Source organism: Salvelinus alpinus, chromosome 25 (genome assembly GCF_045679555.1).
Source record: "Salvelinus alpinus chromosome 25, SLU_Salpinus.1, whole genome shotgun sequence".
Lineage (NCBI taxonomy): Eukaryota > Metazoa > Chordata > Actinopteri > Salmoniformes > Salmonidae > Salvelinus > Salvelinus alpinus.
In genome coordinates, this window is record NC_092110.1 from 42224740 (window position 1) to 42245308 (window position 20569).

The 20569-nt window shown below is 45.1% G+C and overlaps 1 protein-coding gene across 1 annotated transcript; it reads left to right on the forward strand.

Annotated features, from left to right (window-relative positions):
- The first annotated feature begins 1228 nt into the window (after nt 1-1228).
- Nucleotides 1229-18924, forward strand: dcaf5 (ddb1 and cul4 associated factor 5). Its single transcript, XM_071366850.1, has 10 exons — nt 1229-1712; nt 2405-2551; nt 3696-3732; nt 4590-4729; nt 6913-7042; nt 9289-9502; nt 12420-12486; nt 12575-12702; nt 16091-16237; nt 16482-18924. The coding sequence occupies exons 1-10, from the start codon at nt 1505-1507 to the stop codon at nt 17796-17798; spliced, it is 2535 nt and encodes an 844-aa protein (XP_071222951.1). The 5' UTR covers nt 1229-1504; the 3' UTR covers nt 17799-18924.
- The last annotated feature ends 1645 nt before the right edge of the window (nt 18925-20569 follow it).

Here is a 20569-nt window from a genome sequence, read left to right on the forward strand (position 1 = left end):
CTCTCTCCCTCTCTCTCCCTCCTCTCTATTTCGCTCTCATTCCATCCATCCTTCTACCCTATCCTGTTTCTCACAACAACCACGACAACACTCCTCTCGACACTCCACACACCTTCTGTCAGAATACTAGACATACATTTAAACTTCAACCCACTCATTATCGGCGTCATATATCTAGAGAGATGGGACATTGAGGTTTCTGCATTTTACATAACATGGCTGCCATAGAATGTTGTAGCGTCATCTCCCCCATTAACATTACATGGAGAATATTTAAACAATGATATGTCACTGAATGTCTAGGATTTAGAACAATATTCAACATTCTAAAAGTTGTCCCAACTCCACATATATGGCTCTGCTCATTTGTTAAGAGCCCCAACGCTCGGTCTGAACATTAATTGGCATCGCTTGCGGTGCGGTTTTGGAAGTATAAGGGCCTTATCTTTCATATCAGCGAGAAATAATGATCAAAAAACCAAAGGTTAAATTGATACACACCTTTATAGGGTTAGTGTGCCCACACGGCCATATCTAACTTTTTTTTTTTTTAAACAGGTGTGTTCTAGAAATGTGTTGTCACTGAAAAATACTGTTGCTGCAACTGTGTTAAAATCGGTTTTAAAAAAGTGTACAGTAAAGTAGAGGGATTTATGTTTCTAGAACCGTATCGCAATTGAGAATCGATTCACGTTTAGATGGGGTATTTATTTGGCCGTTTTGGCTGCCAGAGAAAGTCTACCTTTCCCCAAAAACATAGATTAAATTTGCTTTGTGAAGCCTGGAATGATTTTCATGTTGAACTGGCAACTTGTAGTTTTCTCCTCTACAAGGATATAAGTATTTTAAGTTCTGTACTATAAATATATCCTGTTTATCTTGGAAAAGTGGATTGTAATGAATGTAGGGTTCCCTTATTAAAATATGTAGCCTATTGTTTAAAAAAAAAAGACTACCACTGTAATCCTAATGTTGGGGATAATAAAACTAGACTCTTAAATGTCTGCTTTTGATTGACTTATTTAATGTGATATTAATCTTGTTATTTGTGTTTTTTTCGGTGCAAATTTCAAGTGACAGCTAGCCTAAATGTACTATGGTGAGGTAACTTTGCCAAATGTCATACCATAACACATTTTGTGTTAATGCATGGTGCAACTTCAAATTCTGGGGAGGCCAACTTTGCCTAAGTTAATAACTAGCTAATTGATTGATTTGCGGGTCAGCTGGGGGTTTGACGATGTTTGTGCCAGGCAGATCGAGAAGCTTGCAGCAGAGCAGGAAGCGACTGCTACAGAGCGGGGACCTGCAATCAACGACGACATCAACAGCACTGCGCTCGGGAATATCTTTCTTCACCATCATGTAGCTTCGAGACAGAACGATTGCAGATATACACTTCTATAACAGCTGGTAAAATAGTGCCTGTGCATTGTGCAAAAAAAATAAAATTGATGAGGAATCGCAAGCTGGCTGGCTAGGCTAGCTAACTGCTCCAGGAAAAATGAAGGAGGTGAAGGGTTGCGGTATGCGGTCTTCCGTGGGCTTTCTGTCCCAGAGAAGGCTTTTCGGGAACCCGCTGATGAAGGAAGAATTTCAGAGGCTTAGGTTGGCAGGATGCACAAGCCTTTACAAGAAAGATATGCTGGGACATTTCGGGTGTGTAAACGCCATAGAGTTTTCCAACAATGGAGGGGAGTACCTTGTGTCCGGTAAGTTGGTAGCTGTAGATCATCCCTAGTTAGCATAGTTGCTAGCCTAGCGGCTACTGTGTTGTTGACAAATTACAGCTAACTAGCTAAACTTGCACGTCAGCTTGCAAGCTTGGTTGGGTGGTCGAGCCAGCATATGCACATTTGGCTCCCTAGTCATCCATTTCCAAAATGTAAGTTGTCAATTACGAACAAGAAAATAATTAAATGTGCAGGTCAGGCTTACATAGGTTAAATCATTTTGGCTAACCAAACCTATCTAGGTTAGCATGCTATCCAGCTGACAGAACTAGCTAGCTAGCTACACAGTTCTGCATTCCTGCACCTTCCTTTGATATAGGCTGACATTAGGTACCGGTAGCTAACTAGTTATCGTTTTAATAACATTATGCAGTTAGTTAACTATGCAACTTTTAACCAGTCTTTTCACTACAGTTTTGGCGTAGAATAGGGAGAGTTTGTATTTAGAAGAGTAATTACTCTGGTGTGTTAAACTGCTGGTGGGCCTTGCAAGCTGAGTAAGCCCTTCAGAGCAGTGTAGAACAACTTGGCCTGTGTTTACAATGTCTTGTCTGTCCACCCATCTCTTTCTATCTCTGTTCTCTTTTTGCGCTCTCTCTCTCTGCCTCTCCATCTCTCCCCCTCTCTTGCTCTCTCCCCTGCCTCTCCATCTCTCTCCTTCCCTGCCACAGGAGGGGATGACCGCAGGGTGTTACTATGGAACATGGAGAGAGCACTTCATGCCCGCTCAGCCAAGCCTCTCAAACTGAAGGGAGAACACCTCTCCAACATCTTCTGTCTGGCATTTGACAGCACCAACAAGAGGGTGTTCTCTGGGGGTAAGTGAACAGACCATCACCCATTAATCTGTCATTCAATCAGTTTCATTAGTTAGCATAGAGTAGGAATTCAGACACCAGAGTTTTTCCTGGATCTAAATGGGGCTTTGGTGGGAGCGTGGCCAATGGGGCATCGCTGACCGAAAATGTCAGAGGCCCTCCTGTTGGCTGCAGAGGTAGCATATCTAGTTCTAAAGCACATTTCCTGCTCTGTTACACTTTCCCATGACTTATGCTGTCTGAGTGCCTGGAACATAACACAATCACCCCGACAATTCCCCCCCCCCCCCCAATTAAAAACAAACAAACATATGCACCCCAAAAAAACACACAGGCCGCCCACCCAAGACTTTTCTATGCAGGAAAAACTCTGGACTTGAGTGATTAGATCAAGGTTTTGAGAGACTATCTGTGGGTGGAGGCTTCTGGCCGAGTTCCAGATCTGATCTTGTCAACTTCTTTTCACACATGCGAAGGCAGCATTTTAAGGTACCTTGAGATTGGAACACGCCAATGTTAACGTCCTTCCTCTGAAAAAAAGGCAGCATTTCTTATCGATTGGGACACAGCCATTGTCATGTCAAACACCGACCTACACATTGACCTGTTTGCCATAACAATGACATGTGAATTGGCAAGATAGCACAAACAGATCTGGGCCTAGATTAGGTGACTAGTACTTGCTATTGTGGGTTAGTGGTTCATTTGTTCTGTAGAGGGCTAGAGTTACCTGACCTCGGCTGTTTTTATAGCAATAGTTATGTTCCTGAGACCCCCATTTAGAATTGACAGCATATACGTAACCAATTCCAAAAAAGCTGTGCATAATAATTTGTATTAACCCCCGTAAAGTTTATATATTTGTTGTGTTATCAGTAATGTCACATACTGCAATGAAAACAAAAACATGCAGTTGTTGACGTCAGTATGTGTACTTACTGGAAAGCATGGCTTATCAATGGTCTTATCCTATGAGTTTATGAATGTGTCATGCTGTCTTTCCTGACCTAGTTACCCTACTACCTTTTTAGAAATTAAGTGTTTCTATCGGGATTTGAGTTGACACGTGCTACCCCCTTTTTCCCCCCTTTCCCCCCCCCCCTTTTTTCCCCCTCATATGTTTGATTTGTCTCTCGTTTCAAAGGCAACGATGAACAGGTCATCCTTCATGATGTAGAGCGGTGAGTATATTTATTTATCTTCATTGTCAGCTGCATTGTGTACTTATTTACTTACTTAGGCCCGTCACTTCTTCACGAGTATAGGCCATTGTGACCACTCCTCTCCATCGCGGTCTGTTCTGGGTAGTCTTCTTCAGCTCCTTCTATATGGAGCGGCAGGGTAGACTAGTGGTTAGAGCGTTGGACTAGTAACCGAAAGGTTTAAAGATTGAATCCCCGAGCTGACAAGGTAAAAATCTGTCTTTCTGTCATGAACAAGGTAGTTAACCCCACTGTTCGTAGGCCGTCATTGTAAATAAGAATTTGTTCATAACTGACTTGCCTAGTTAAATAAAAGAACAAATATGGCCGGTTTTCCTTGTATCTGCTGCAAGCTCCCGCAGATGTTTCCTCTTGTCTGAAATACTCCTCAGCAGGGTTTTGGGCTCAATTATATTTTAATTTCAGTCAATTTAAGGAAGTACACTGAAATTATTATTCTCTTCGATGCTTTTCAATTAGAAATATTTTGGGAATTTGGTTTACTTTGTGAATTGAAATGGAATTGACCTCAAACCAGCTCGTTGTGCATTTAGCTGCAGGTTAATTAATGTATTATTCACAATGACATTACAACTTCTCTCTGTCAGCGAGACATTAATACAGACATCTGTACCAATAGCAACTATAGCTTACTACCTACAATTCCAATTCATTTCTTCATTCTAAGTGGAATGTTAGTATGAATATATGGACATTGGAACGTATTATCTTTAAAATAGCATGTAAAGATGTCTTGTTGCAGAGGTGAGACGTCTTGTTGTTTTGGTTTTATAAAAACAACATTTCAATACAGCTGTATTCTGTTTCCCTCCCAGAGGTGAGACTCTGAACGTGTTCCTCCATGATGATGCGGTGTACGGCCTGTCAGTCAGCCCCGTTAACGACAACGTGTTCGCCAGCTCCTCTGACGACGGACGGGTCCTTATCTGGGACACACGGGAGCCGCCACACGGAGGTACTTAACGTGCATGCGTACATGCATATACAGTGCATTCAGAATGTATTCAGACCCCTTCACTTTTTCCACATTTTGTTATATTACAGCCTTATTCTGAAATATATTAAATAAATAAAATGTCCTCATCAATCTACACACAATACCCCATGATGACATCACAATACCCCATGATGACATCACAATAACCCATAATGACATCACAATACCCCATGATGACATCACAATACCCCATAATGACAAAGTGAAAACAGGTTTATAGAAATGTTGGCAAATGTATTTATATATATATATATGACACCTTATTTACATAAGTATTCAGACCCTTTATTATGAGACTAAATTGAGCTCAGGTGCTTCCTGTTTCCATTGATCATCCTTGAGACGTTTCTACAACTTGATTGGAGTCCACTTGTGGTAAATCAATTGATTGAACATGAGTTGGAAAGGCACACACCTGTCTATATAAGGTCCCACAGGTGACAGTGCATGTCAGAGCAAAAACCAAGCCATGAGGTCGAAGGAATTGTCTGTAGAGCTCCGATACAGGATTGTGCCGACGCACAGATCTGGGGAAGGGTACCAAAAAATGACTGCAGCATTGAAGGTCCCCAAGAACACAGTGGCCTCCATCATTCTGAAATGGCAGAAGTTTGGAACCACCAAGACTCTTTCTAGAGCTGGCCGCCCGGCCAAACTGAGCATTCGGGGGAGGTGACCAAGAACCCGATGGTCACTCTGACAGAGCTTCAGAGTTCCTCTGTGGAGATGGGAGAATATTCTAGAAGGACAACCATCTCTGCAGCACTCCACCAATCAGGAATTTATGGTATAGTGGCCAGACGGAAGCCACTCCTCAGTAAAAGGCACATGACAGTCTGCTTGGAGTTTGCCAAAAAGGCACCTAAAGATTCTCTGGTCTGATGAAACCAAAATTGAACTCTTTGGCCTGAATGCCAAGCGTCACATCTGGAGGAAACCTGGCAAACTCCAAGCGGGTGATCTCGCAAAGGAAAACCCTGGAATGAGTAGGTCTGTCCAAACCTTTGACTGCTTTCTGTATATACATACACGTACATATGCAGTACATATGCAGTACATATGCAGTACATATGCAGTACATGCATACCAACTTAATTTACCCTACTACACCATTTTCATGTCGTTACAAATTACTTTCAGATTAACAAGTTCATCTCGGCGCAGTGGCGTTATAAACACTTGAGGGGGCTGGTTTCCCACGTAAACATGGATGATACCAAGACATAATCTGCACAATGCGTTCAAGGGGATGTGACTCAGTGATTCTGCACACAGAGTGGTATTGCTCAGGCCTTTCCTGTCAAACGGACACACTGACCCACTTCCATACGAGTACTGTTCATCTCCAAGCAAGACAGTCAGTGGGGTTTTTGAAGGTGATCAGGGAACGGTTTCCTGTATGACCCGGATTAACCTTCTCCTGGAGTAGAGCGCATGTCCTAAAAGGGAGACTCCATTTGAGATGGCTTTTAGTCCAGGAATAGGCTTAATCTGTGTGCGGAAACCAGCGGCAAATTAAAGTAATCTGGGGGTCTGTAAACCCAGGTACTTCCTGGTCACAGATAAAAGTCTGTTCCTGTATTCATTGTCGCTCTTTAACTGGTAGACCTATATCAGGAGACTGATCTCGCTGTATTACAGTATATACTACACAATAGGCTTCCTACCATCAATAACCATTAGATGAAGCACAAACTACAATAAAATGTTTTAAGAGCGGAATCTTCCCATACATAATGTCCCCTCCTGTGTTCTAGAGCCCTTATGTCATTGACTGAATATTTACAACAGCAGACTGTTTTCAGAGTATTACTGTATATAAAGCTATGTTTTCAGGGTATTACTGTATATAAAGCTATGTTTTCAGGGTATTACTGTATATAAAGCCATGTTTTCAGAGTATTTCTGTATATAAAGCTATGTTTTCAGAGTATTACTGTATATAAAGCTATGTTTTCAGAGTATTACTGTATATAAAGCTATGTTTTCAGAGTATTACTGTATATAAAGCTATGTTTTCAGAGTATTACTGTATATAAAGCTATGTTTTCAGAGTAGGACAGTATATGAAACATGCAATAGGCTTCCCCTTGATCAATAACAATGTCATCCGAGTTAAATACATGTCCTGTGTATTTCAGAGCCCTTCTGTCTGGCCAACTACCCGTCAGCCTTCCACAGTGTGATGTTCAACCCGGCAGAGCCCCGACTGCTGGCTACAGCCAACTCCAAGGAGGGTGTGGGGCTGTGGGACATACGCAAGCCTCGCACGTGAGACAACATGGCCGCCGTTAAACTGTCACTCTCAGAACCTTCATCCCTCTTAACTCTCAGAACTTTCAGGCTGTGAAATCCAGCAGATGTCTGACCCAATTTGTCCACCAGAGGGCACTGTTGTTTTATTATTCAGTCATTGCTTCTAGTGTTGCACGGTATACCCGTACCTCAGTAATATCACGGTACCAAAAAGTCATGATACCAACGTTTTAGAAAACCGTAGTACCGTTTCATATGTTACTACCAACTTTACCCAGCCCTGTCGATCTAAAGAACCCGCTAGGACCTGTTATAAAGTGTTTATAAAGTCTGTTGTGTTTATAGATTCAGTTGAATTGAAGCGGACAGCCACTAGTCTCTTGTATGAGCAGGTCCAATAATATCCACTTCACTTTCATGCTCATATCACGTGTGGCAGCTACTCATGAGCTTCACAAGTAGGGTTCATATAGGCCTCATGTACGCCTAACTATAACAACAATCTATTTCTTTCTGGTGCTCCTTAAATTCTGTTTAGTTCGTAACGTTGTAGAAGTTGGGAGCAGTGTGTGTGTGTGAGAGAGAGGTGGTGTGTGGGTGTGTGTGAGAGAGAGGTGGTGTGTGGGTGTGTGTGTGAGAGAGGTGGTGTGTGGGTGTGTGTGTGAGAGAGGTGGTGTGTGGGTGTGTGTGTGAGAGAGGTGGTGTGTGGGTGTGTGTGTGAGAGATGTGGAGTGGTGTGTGTGAGAGGTGGTGTGTGGGTGTGTGTGTGAGAGGTGGGTGTGTGTGTGAGAGGTGGTGTGTGTGTGAGAGAGGTGGAGTGGTGTGTGTGAGAGGTGGTGTGGGTGGGTGGGTGTGTGTGTGTGAGAGGTGGAGTGGTGTGTGTGAGAGAGAGGTGGTGTGTGTGTGTGTGTGTGTGTGTGTGAGAGAGGTGGTGGTGTGTGTGAGAGAGGTGGTGGTGTGTGTGAGAGAGGTGGTGTGTGTGAGAGAGAGGTGGTGTGTGTGAGAGAGAGGTGGTGTGTGTGTGTGTGAGAGAGGTGGTGTGTGTGTGTGTGAGAGAGGTGGTGTGTGTGTGTGTGAGAGAGGTGGTGTGTGTGTGTGTGAGAGAGGTGGTGTGTGTGTGTGTGTGAGAGGTGGAGTGGTGTGTGTGAGAGAGAGGTGGAGTGGTGTGTGTGAGAGAGGTGGTGTGAGAGGTGGAGTGGTGTGTGTGTGAGAGAGGTGGTGTGTGTGTGTGAGAGAGGTGGTGTGAGAGGTGGAGTGGTGTGTGTGTGAGAGGTGGAGTGGTGTGTGTGTGAGAGGTGGTGTGTGTTTAGGAGGGAGACAGAGGAAGGGAAGAGTGTCTCTGTGTTAACTGAACAGTATAGAAGGGTTTCATGCAGTCTTTCCCCCCCCTTACTGACACGATGACATGCAGATCATTATACAGGTATGTTAACCAATCAGCCATTCTATGCAACATTCTATTTATACACTGCACAGGGTGAAGTTAAATTCAATGTGCTGTATTGAGTAGAAGTGTACATTTCAGTGACAGGTTTTTAGTGTCCGTGGCCAACAGGATATTTTTTCTTTTTTTACTTTGGTGTCTCGATACTACTCAGTATCGTGATACTTGGCATGGTATCGTTTGTAAAATGTTGGTATCGTGATACTTGGCATGGTATCGTTTGTAAAATGTTGGTATCGTGATACTTGGCATGGTATCGTTTGTAAAATGTTGGTATCGTGATACTTGGCATGGTATCGTTTGTGAAATGTTGATATCGTGATACTTGGCATGGCATCGTTTGGGAAATGTTGGTATCGTGATACTTGGCATGGTATCGTTTGTTAAATGTTGGTATCGTTTGTATAATGTTGGTATCGTGATACTTGGCATGGTGTCGTTTGTAAAATGTTGGTATCGTGATACTTGGCATGGTATCGTTTGTGAAATGTTGGTATCGTGATACTTGGTATGGTATCGGTTGTAAAATGTTGGTATCGTGACAACACTAATTGCTTCTATTCTGACCATATAACACTGAAACTGCCTCCAAATGTAATCAGACCTGCTAAGTACCTTCCCTTTGTCTTGCTGTTCTTTATCTACGCTGTTTATCAATCACATTTATAAAGCCCTTTTTTACATCGGCAGCTGTCACAAAGTGCTTTAACAAACAGTCAGCCGAGACCCTGAAAGAGTCAGACCTTTCCTTTCCAATCCACCTCTCATTTCTCTTTCCTTGTCTCTCCATCTCTCTCTCTCTCTCTGTCTCTCCCAGTTCTCTGCTGCGGTACGGCGGCAGCATGTCCCTCCAGAGTGCCATGTCAGTGCGTTTTAACAGCGCAGGGACCCAGCTCCTGGCACTGCGTCGCAGGCTACCCCCGGTCCTCTACGAGCTACACTCTCGCCTACCCAGCTTCCAGTTCGACAACCAGGGCTACTTCAACTCCTGTACCATGAAGAGCTGCTGCTTCGCAGGGGACGAGGACCAGGTGAGGTAGACCCTGTCGTTCGTGTAAAAAGCCCAGGAAGGTGGCGGTTTCTGAGATACTGGATCCGGGCGTGCCTGGCGCCGACGGTCATACCACGCACAAAGTTGCTTAGCTCACTGGTTTTGCCCATTCTAATATTTTATATAGCAAGCCACATGACTCTCTGTCTGTAGGAAGGGGATGGTGTACCTAATATTTAGGCCAGTGAGCCGCATGTGTATATAAACTACATGACCAAAAGTATGTAGACACCTACTCATCGAACATCTCATAACAAAACCATGGGCATTAATATTGAGTTGTCCCCCCCCCCCCCCCCCTTTCCTACTATAACAGCCTCCACTATTCTGGGAAGGCTTTCCACTACATGTTGGAACATTGCTGCAGGGGACTTGTTCTGAGTCCATGTCGATGCTTAAATCACATCAGAAGACCCTAGAATTGTGTGATGTATCTTTAATTGTGCGTTGTAAGAGAGGGGAATGTGCTGGTCTAGAATTGTGTGATACATCTTTAATTGTGCGTTGTAAGAGAGGGGAATGTGCTGGTCTAGAATTGTGTGATACATCTTTAATTGTGCGTTGTAAGAGAGGGGAATGTGCTGGTCTAGCCAGGTTTTTGCTGCTGTCATGACAGAGTTAACGAAACAAACGCCCACCCGATTTGATACAAATAATCATGATACATTTCAGCCAGGTAAGCCTACTTTGCAGTTAACATTTAATTGAGAAAGTTTTTTGGGGTGGGGGGGGTCTTTGTCTACCCAGAAGACAGTTATCATTACCGACGGTAATGGTAAACACATTCACGCACCATAAAGACATACAGGGGAAATATTGGCAGGTTTGTCTTTTTTTTTAAAGCCAATTGTGGCTAACTAGGGGTGGGATAATGTGGATTTGATTGGATATTAGCCGGGAGCTTGAGGTGTCTCTGTACATTGTGAGATTTCTTTGACAATTTGTGTTGGAACTCGTTTCAGAATTTATTGTCGAGTTACTCATATTTATGCTGCGAGCTACTCAAGCTGTTGGAGACCTCTACCCGAGTGAGACAGAGAAGATTTATGCTGCGAGCTACTCAACCTGTTGGAGACCTCTACCCGAGTGAGACAGAGAAGATTTATGCTGCGAGCTACTCAACCTGTTGGAGACCTCTACCCGAGTGAGACAGAGAAGATTTATGCTGCGAGCTACTCAACCTGTTGGAGACCTCTACCCGAGTGAGACAGAGAAGATTTATGCTGCGAGCTACTCAACCTGTTGGAGACCTCTACCCGAGTGAGACAGAGAAGATTTATGCTGCGAGCTACTCAACCTGTTGGAGACCTCTACCCGAGTGAGACAGAGAAGATTTATGCTGCGAGCTACTCAACCTGTTGGAGACCTCTACCCGAGTGAGACAGAGAAGATTTATGCTGCGAGCTACTCAACCTGTTGGAGACCTCTACCCGAGTGAGACAGAGAAGATTTATGCTGCGAGCTACTCAACCTGTTGGAGACCTCTACCCGAGTGAGACAGAGAAGATTTATGCTGCGAGCTACTCAACCTGTTGGAGACCTCTACCCGAGTGAGACAGAGAAGATTTATGCTGCGAGCTACTCAACCTGTTGGAGACCTCTACCCGAGTGAGACAGAGAAGATGTTGGGTTATTTTTCTCTTCTGGCTTGGTTTGACTCCTAGTTGGCTGGCACCAGACGGCAAACATATTTCTGCTCAGTGTGTTTTGTACAAGTTACACCACGTCTCACGTTCTATCTTCCCTCAGAGAAGAGATTTTTAAATCTCTACTGTACTGAACGAGCTGCTTGTTTTACACTGAGATTCGAGTCCGCCTATTCATAAAGCGTCTGGAGTGCTGATCTAGGATCAGGTCCCGTCTGTCCATGTAATCTGATGATGATCTAAAAGATGAAACTAAACTGATCTTAGATCAGCGCCCTTGGAGACAATTTAACGCTTGAACCTAAAATGTGGTCGGCGGCGCCGGTATAGATGGTGTGACGCGATTGTGGAGACTTCGGAGGCATGGAGAGGCCAAATATGAGCTCCGCGTCGCCCTGCGCCTCTCAAATGTGGTAACAATGCAGAAGGCTCCGAATAGCTCCACATTGACATGATTGGTTGATGATAGCTGGGGGCGGGTCCTCTATAAACACAAACTCACTTCCTTGACAACAGCTCTGCGCTGCACCCCGAAGAGCAAGACGTATTAATATGTCTTGTCTTCTGCAGAGGCCGTATCACCGTAAATGCTTTATGAATATAGGCCCTTGACTGAAAAAGGCCTGGGCCTGATGTTTCTGTTGTCCCGTCTGTCTGTCTGTGTGGTTCTGTTGTCCCGTCTGTCTGTATCAGCGTCCCAAATGGAACCCTATTCCCTATATAGTGAACTATTTTTTGAAGAGCCCATAGGGGGTAGGGAGCCATTTGGGACGCTCCCTATGTCTCTACTGAAATGGAATTATCACATATTTCTTTAAGGAATCCAACGGTAGATGTTCCCTTGACTCTCGAGACAGTTTGGTTGATTTATAGTGTGGTATCAACTTCTCTTTTTTATCAAGATGGGGCAGAGAATATTACCTGATAGTTGTTTGGAGCAACATGATAATGTGTTTATTCAGAGGACTTTTAACTCGTATCCTCTGTCCCCAATGGACCCTATTCCCTATCTAGTGTACTACTTTATTCCCTACACAGGGAATAGGGCTCTGGTCTAAAGTAGTGTACTATATAGGGAATAGGGCTCTGGTCTAAAGTAGTGCACTATATAGGGAATAGGGCTCTGGTCTAAAGTAGTGTACTATATAGGGAATAGGGTGCCATAGGGCTCTGGTCTAAAGTAGTGCACTACATAGGGAATAGGGTGCCATTGGGGGTTGAAATATCTTAATCTCTGTCTTCTTCCTCCAGTACATCCTGTCTGGATCGGATGACTTCAACCTGTATATGTGGAGAATCCCAAAGGATCCTGAAGCAGGTAAGTGGGTGTGTTTCTTATCGGTGTGTCCATCTGTGTCCATAAGATTATAATCTCTCTCTCTTATTCCGCCCTGCTCCCTCTCCAGGAGGCCCGGGTCGCGTGGTGAACGGAGCGTCCATGATCCTAAAAGGTCACCGTTCCATCGTGAACCAGGTCCGGTTTAACCCCAGCACCTATATGATCTGCTCCTCCGGGGTCGAGAAGGTCATCAAGGTATGTTAGTGGTGATGTCGTCATCGGTGACCTCACCATTACGTCATCGTTATGTCATGATTTAGTTTTTCATCTCTCCATGGTTAAATTTTCAAATTTTCGTTTGACATTATTGATTTTTTTTTCTCTCACTTTATTTACATAATTAATAATAGTTAGTGTGGGTGTGTGACTTAGTTATTTGTTAAATGACTTGGTACATGATTGATTCATGTCGTTACAACATCATGCATGTCAATACATTGCACCACAATTGAATTTCCTCTCAGCTCAATTGTCTTGGAACTTACTTTTTAAAGGGAAGGTAGCATGAGTTTTACCCAAAGTAACAACATAGACACAGTAACTTAGTTGTAGTTGGTTACCTATAACAAAAAAAAAAAAAGTTATGTTTTGAAATATTTATTAACTTATTTTAACTATATAGAGAATGCACTATTTCTCAACGTCATGTGGAGATTCTGGTTAATCTTATCCAGCCATGAGCTACAATCCACCAATCACAAGGAGATGTGACGTATCAGATTTCCCTCATGATCCTGCTCGGCAGGCAGCTCGGACTTCTCCTGCACCAGAAGGCTTGCCCCTGCCTCAAAAGGAAAGTGGAAGATAATTCCTGCCTGCTCTAATATTTTAGTACCGGTCTGTTTTTCTTATACATGTTTTGTCAACTTTTTGACCTGTTCTCTGAAGTAGGGAACCAGGGATTTTCAACCTTGGCTTAGTGCTAGCGCGCTCACCGACTGCTGTTGTGACGATTTCCATCTGCCTGGAGCTTTCCCCTGATCGCCACCATCTGGGTTATTGCCTCAGGAATCTATCTACTTCAGATTTACCTCGCTATTGGGTTAGCTATCCTCACTGACTCCTTCCTTGGCTGGTAAAATGGCCTCTCCTTCTGAAGCGCCTCCCTCCTTGGCTCTTCTTTGGTTGCAAACTCATCCACTTTACCATTGGATGGGCATCAGCTGTTCATCTGTAAGTCTCCGCTCTCTTGATTTTTAATCTGCTGGCTTTGTTTTAGTTGTTCTGTGGGTTCCTGCTTGTGCTCGTTGGTCTCGAGTTGTTATTTGTCTTTACTACTAAGCTTTGTCAACTGTGGTGGTTGGCTAGCGAGGCTAGTTTGCTGGATGGCTTTAGGTAATTCGAAAAGGTTTGTTTACTTTAATGTGGCTCAATTTTCTATTGAAGCAAATTAGCTAGTTGTACAACTGAATGCATTCAACTGAAATGTCTTCCGCATTTAACCAAAACAAATGTATTTATAAAGCCCTTCTTACAACAGCTGATATATCGAAGTGCTGTACAGAAACCCAGCCTAAAACCCCAAAACAGCAAGCAATGCAGGTGTAGAAGTAACCGAACCCTCTCAGAGAGGTGCGGGTTGCTGCCATAATCGACATCCACGTATTCGGCACCCGGGGAACAGTGGGGTTAACTGCCTTGCTCAGGGGCGGAACGACAGGTTTCTACCTTGTCAGCTCGGGGATTTGAACCAGCAACCTTTCGGTTACTGGCCCAATGCTCTAACCCTAGGCTACTTGCCGCCCACAGTTCGGTGTCGATAACCTACTGACTCTGCAGTGCTACAGGCTGGTAGGGCTAACGTTAGCAGGCTAGTTGGATAGCAACCTTGCAAGCTTATTTGCAAATTCACAGTGTTTTCTTGTAAATGCGCAGAAAATGTAATTGAAACCAGTAGTCCTGAGTGCATAAGATTTGGTTTAATTTCAAGTTATACGTTTGAAGATATTTATGTCGGAGTTTACATTGTAGGGCAAGGCTGCCCAACCCTCTTCCTGGAGATCTACTGTCCTGTAGGTTATCAGTCCAACCCTCTTCCTGGAGATCTACTGTCCTGTAGGTTATCAGTCCAACCCTCTTCCTGGAGATCTACTGTCCTGTAGGTTATCAGTCCAACCCTCTTCCTGGAGATCTACTGTCCTGTAGGTTTTCAGTCCAACCCTCTTCCTGGAGATCTACTGTCCTGTAGGTTATCAGTCCAACCCTCTTCCTGGAGATCTACTGTCCTGTAGGTTATCAGTCCAACCCTCTTCCTGGAGATCTACCGTCCTGTAGGTTTTCAGTCCAATCCTCTTCCTGGAGATCTACTGTCCTGTAGGTTATCAGTCCAACCCTCTTCCTGGAGATCTACTGTCCTGTAGGTTATCAGTCCAACCCTCTTCCTGGAGATCTACTGTCCTGTAGGTTATCAGTCCAACCCTCTTCCTGGAGATCTACTGTCCTGTAGGTTATCAGTCCAACCCTCTTCCTGGAGATCTACTGTCCTGTAGGTTATCAGTCCAACCCTCTTCCTGGAGATCTACTGTCCTGTAGGTTATCAGTCCAACCCTCTTCCTGGAGATCTACTGTCCTGTAGGTTATCAGTCCAACCCTCTTCCTGGAGATCTACTGTCCTGTAGGTTATCAGTCCAACCCTCTTCCTGGAGATCTACTGTCCTGTAGGTTTACAGTCCAACCCTCTTCCTGGAGATCTACTGTCCTGTAGGTTTTCAATCCAACCCTCTTCCTGGAGATCTACCGTCCTGTAGGTTATCAGGCCAACCCTCTTCCTGGAGATCTACTGTCCTGTAGGTTATCAGTCCCAACCCTCTTCCTGGAGATCTACTGTCCTGTAGGTTTTCAGTCCAACGCTCTTCCTGGAGATCTACTGTCCTGTAGGCTATCAGTCCAACCCTCTTCCTGGAGATCTACCGTCCTGTAGGTTATCAGTCCCACCCTCTTCCTGGAGATCTACTGTCCTGTAGGTTATCAGTCCAACCCTCTTCCTGGAGATCTACTGTCCTGTAGGTTTTCAGTCCAACCCTCTTCCTGGAGATCTACTGTCCTGTAGGTTATCAGTCCAATCCTCTTCCTGGAGATCTACTGTCCTGTAGGTTTTCAGTCCAACCCTCTTCCTGGAGATCTACTGTCCTGTAGGTTTTCAGTCCAACCCTCTTCCTGGAGATCTACTGTCCTGTAGGTTTTCAGTCCAAAAAAAACATTTTGCGGCATGACTTCGGTATTTCGATCGATTTTATGTTAGAACTCTATAAAATTGAAAAGTGAGTTTTGATGCTCAGTCTCTTCACCACTATCCACTGTCTCTGACTGAGACAACCCAGTCTCTACACCACTATCCACTGTCTGTCTCTGCCACTCTCCAGCCCAGACAAACGTAGTGGCCTGAGCTTGTGAAAGGATGTAATGTTAATTCCTCAACCTCCGCTCCTCCAGGTGTTCCCAAGGCTGCTGTTGGTACATCGTCTTCTTCAACGTACCAGAGGTGTGAGAGCTGGTACAGGCCCAACCAGGTGTTCAATCTAAACTGTAACCCTCCTCTCCTGTCCTTCTCCTCTCCCCCCCTGCAACCTCTCCGTTCCCCCAGGCCTGGAGCCCCTACCAGCAGCCGGAGTGTCTGGGCGACCTGGATGGTTGTGTGGAGGATAAGTCCAGGAGTCTGTACAGCCATGAGGAGTACATCAACTTGGTCCTGAACAGCGGTAGCGGCCTGAGCCACGACTACGTCTCACAGGTAACACCGGTTCACATCCCAAATGACCCCCTATTCCATATATAGTGCACTACTTTTCCATATATAGTGGACTACTTTTCCATATATAGTGCACTACTTTTCCATATAGTGCACTACTTTTCCATATATAGTGCACTACTTTTCCATATATAGTGCACTACTTTTCCATATATAACACCCCCCCCTACACACACACACACACACTTTGTGGGGATTCATTAAGAACTGTTGCCTGTTATCTCAGTCCATCCAGGAGGATCCTCGTATGATGGCCTTCTTTGACTCTCTGGTGCGTCGGGAGATCGAGGGCTGGAGTTCGGACTCGGACAGTGACCTGAGTGAAGGGGCCATCCTGCAGCTCCACGCCAGGGGACGACGCTCCACACGGGCTATAAGAGACGGCGCCGGTGTCCTGGTTGGGAGTGGAGTCGCCACGCCTCTACCGCCCGCTGCTGCTGCTACCGCCGACTCAGACCGCTCCTCTTCGTCCTCATTAGCTGCCCCCGAGGCGTCGGGGGCGGAGCATCCTGAAGGGGTGGAGCCACCGCAGCCGAGGAGGCGTGGCAGCAGATATCAGCAGTCTGTGTTCTTATTGGACCTGGTGGGAGAGGACTCTGACTCCAGTGGGTTCTGGCCGGACCCCATGCCCCGGCCTCGCTCTCCCAGCCCCCGAGACAACTCCACCCTCTCCAGCCCCACCTCCTCCCCCGCCGGCGCCTCCTCTAGCTCCTCCTCTTCCACCTCCTCCACCAGCTCTGAGGACGAGGAGCAGAGGAGAGCCAGTAGGAGACAACGTACTGCAGCCCGGTGGCGACGCATGCACTTCCCCCGCCTGTCCAGTGGGGGGCGCCCCGAGTCCGCCCAGGCCTTGTACCCCGGGGGGGTCGACTCCTGCTCCTACCCCAAGATCTCAATCGACGAGGCCTCATCCTCCTCCGCATCCTCCACGGAGCTTCAGCAGGACCAGGACTCGGTCCAGATCGGACCCCACAGGAGTGGCTCTAAAACGGGGAGACGCAAGTCGCACACCCTCCCTGGTTCTAGTCCTGCAGTGTCCCTGGACAGCCAGGACGACCGAGCGGAGCAGGAGGGGCTCCTCATCGCCTCCCTTCTGTCTCAAGACGCCCTGCAGCAGAGGAACGAGTCCCGGGCAGGGAGGGGTGGAGAGAGGAGGGCTGCTTTAGAGAGAATGGCCGAGGGCTTAGATAGTCCTGAAGAGGCCGACGAGTCGGATCATAGTCGCTGGATCTCCCCTAGTTCCAGACACCACAGCCCTGGGCTGAACGGGCTGCAGCACCTTGACATGACTGAGGTGCCAGTAGGCTGTAGGGGTCGTCTGGCTCCAGACCTATTTGAATCCTCAGACTCAGAGGGAGAGACCTTAGAGTTGAAATCAGCAGGCACTAGGACCCTGGTGGAGGAGGGGGAGGAGGGGGGGTCATCGTCTCAGAGAGGCCCAGCCCAGGGTGCGCTGAAACGGACTCACCTGGGGTCAAGAGGTCAAGGGTCAGGGGAGGGGTCAGGGGGGTCAGAGACCTCAGAGAAGAAGTTCAAGACATGATGATTACACCTGAGGTGCCAGGTGATCATTTGGTTTAGGACCAGTTACATCTGAAATGACACCCTGTTCCCTACGGTGTACGACTTTAGGGCTACAGTAACCCGTAGACTTTAGGGCTACAGTAACCCGTAGACTTTAGGGCTACAGTAACCCGTAGACTTTAGGGCTACAGTAACCCGTAGACTTTAGGGCTACAGTAACCCGTAGACTTTAGGGCTACAGTAACCCGTAGACTTTAGGGCTACAGTAACCCGTAGACTTTAGGGCTACAGTAACCCGTAGACTTTAGGGCTACAGTAACCCGTAGACTTTAGGGCTACAGTAACCCGTAGACTTTAGGGCTACAGTAACCCGTAGACTTTAGGGATAGGGTGTCATTTCAGAAGCCTTAGACTCAATTTAAGGTGGCTTTTCTATGGGTTTTTACAATCCAGTTTCTTGGTTTGGCGTCACTCTAAAAAGGGTGTCGCAATTTTGAGACATTGGGCGAGTTTGTTTTGCGTGGCCCAGGTGGGCGGAGTTAGCACATTTTTTTAGACCATTCCATTGGTCCTTAAGTGAAATCTCCACCCACCCGCCCATTGGGACACGTATTCTTTTGTGAGCAAAACACAGTGACATCATCACTTCTGTGGTCAAACCACAAAGAGGACATAATATACTAACATATAAGTAATCATATTGACAGTAATGGTATTGTTAATTCATTTGCTAGTCTTTTAGTCTTAAGGCAGAAATGTTTTTTTTTTTTTATGTTCATGTTTTGAAACAAATACATTGAGTTTTCATTTTAAGAGAACACTCCTTGGGGGGGGGGGGGGGGCTCAAAATCAGGACTAACGCTTTCAGACGGTGTATTTAAATTGGAGTTAATGAGACTAGATTAATTTAGATTTTCTTTCAGTGGGATTCTCTGCTTAGCTTGGTGAAGTTTCTGCGTTTCCATGGCGATCTGGTGCATCCAGCCCAACCAGCTGTTTTGAGTTGTGCATTAAAGATATTATTATTTCAGTGTTTAAAAGGAATTGATTTCGCTCTTGTCTCCTCTCCTTCCTGTTACCAGCAGCAGCAAATGTATTTTTTTTTTGTTGCTTTCTTCAATTAAAGAATCATTCATTATCAATGATTTCACTGCCATTTCTGAGCCTCTGTTCGTTGTAAGGAATGTTTTATCCATTTTACAATAATAATTAGGGGTGTTCACCATACCGACAGTCAGGTACGTATTAAGGTTTTTGGGGTCACCGTTCGCTTCGGTTTTGGTACAGCGGGGAAATGTAAAAAGTAACCCAGCAATAGATCATGAGCCTTATAATATAGGGCTTATAAAATCTGTGTTCTCTTTTTGCCTAATTCCGTTTTCTGAATTGAGTTTTTCCTGGTTTCAGTTTTTTTCCCTGTTTTGCAGGTTTTCACTCAAAATCCCATTTAGAGTTTCTTTATTTTTAATAGAAGCTCCAATTTAGTTCAGAACAATCCTTAAAGCACATCAGGAGACCATTGGAGGTAAAAATATATATAAATAAAAGATGTGTGTTGTTTTTTATTCACAGTCACAAGTTTGGACACACCTACTCATTCCAGGGCTTTTCTTTGTTTTTGCTATTTTCTACATTGTAGAATAATAGTGAAGACATCAAAACTATGAAATAACACATATGGAATCATGTAGCAACCAAAAGAATGTAAAGAAAAATCCAAATATATTTTATATTTGAGATTATTCAAAGTAGCCACCCTTTCCCTTGATGACAGCTTTGCACAGTCTTGGTATTCTCTCAACCAGCTTTCAATTAACAGGTGTGCCTTGTTAATTTGTGGAATTTCTTTCAATAATGCATTTGAGATAATCATTTGTGATGTGACAAGGTAGCGGTGGTATACAGAAGATAGCCCTATTTGGTAAAAGACCAAGTCTGTATTATGGCAAAAACAGCTCAAAAAAGAGAAACAACAGTCCGTCATTACTTTAAGACATGAAGGTCAGTCAATGCGGTTAATGTCAAGAACTTTGAAAGTTTCTTCAAGTGCAGTCGCAAAAACCATCAAGTGCTATGATGAAACTGGCTCTCATGAGGCCTGCCACAGGAAAGGAAGACCCAGAGTTACATCTGCTGCAGAGGGTAAGTAACAGACACATCTCAACATGAACTGTTCAGAGGAGACTGTGTGAATCAGGCCTTCATGGTCGACTTGCTGCAAAGAAACCACTACTAAAGGACACCAACAAGAAGAAGAGACTTGCTTGGACCAAGAAACACGAGCAATGGACATTAGACTGGTGGAAATCTGTAGTCACCTGGATTTTTGGTTCCAACCGCTGTGTCTTTGTGAGACGCAGAGTAGGTGAACGGATGATCTCTGCATGTGTGGTTCCCACCGTGAAGCATGGAGGAGGTGGTGTTGGGGTGCTTTGCTGGTGACACTGATATTTAGAATTCAAGGCACACTTAACCAGCATGGCTACCACAGAATTCTGCAGCAATACTCCATCCCATCTGGTTTGCGCTTAGTGGGACGATCATTTGTTTTTCAACAGGACAATGACCCAATACATACCTCCAGGCTGTGTAAGGGCTATTTGACCAAGGAGCGTGATGGAGTGCTGCATCAGATGACCTGGCCTATATAATTACCTGACATCAACCTAATGGAGATGGTTTGGGATGAGTTGGACCGCAGAGTGAAGGAACAGCAGCCAACAAGTGCTCAGCATATGTGGGAACTCCTTCAAGACTGTTGAAAAAGCATTCCTCATGAAGCTGGTTGAG

Bases quoted from the DNA above. Each gene is read 5' to 3' on its own strand.
- dcaf5 (XM_071366850.1), top strand. From the start codon at position 1,505: ATGAAGGAGGTGAAGGGTTGCGGTATGCGGTCTTCCGTGGGCTTTCTG. The intron at 7,043-9,288 runs GTGAGACAACAT...TGTCTCTCCCAG, and splicing joins GACATACGCAAGCCTCGCAC to TTCTCTGCTGCGGTACGGCG. The intron at 12,703-16,090 runs GTATGTTAGTGG...CCGTTCCCCCAG, and splicing joins GGGTCGAGAAGGTCATCAAG to GCCTGGAGCCCCTACCAGCA.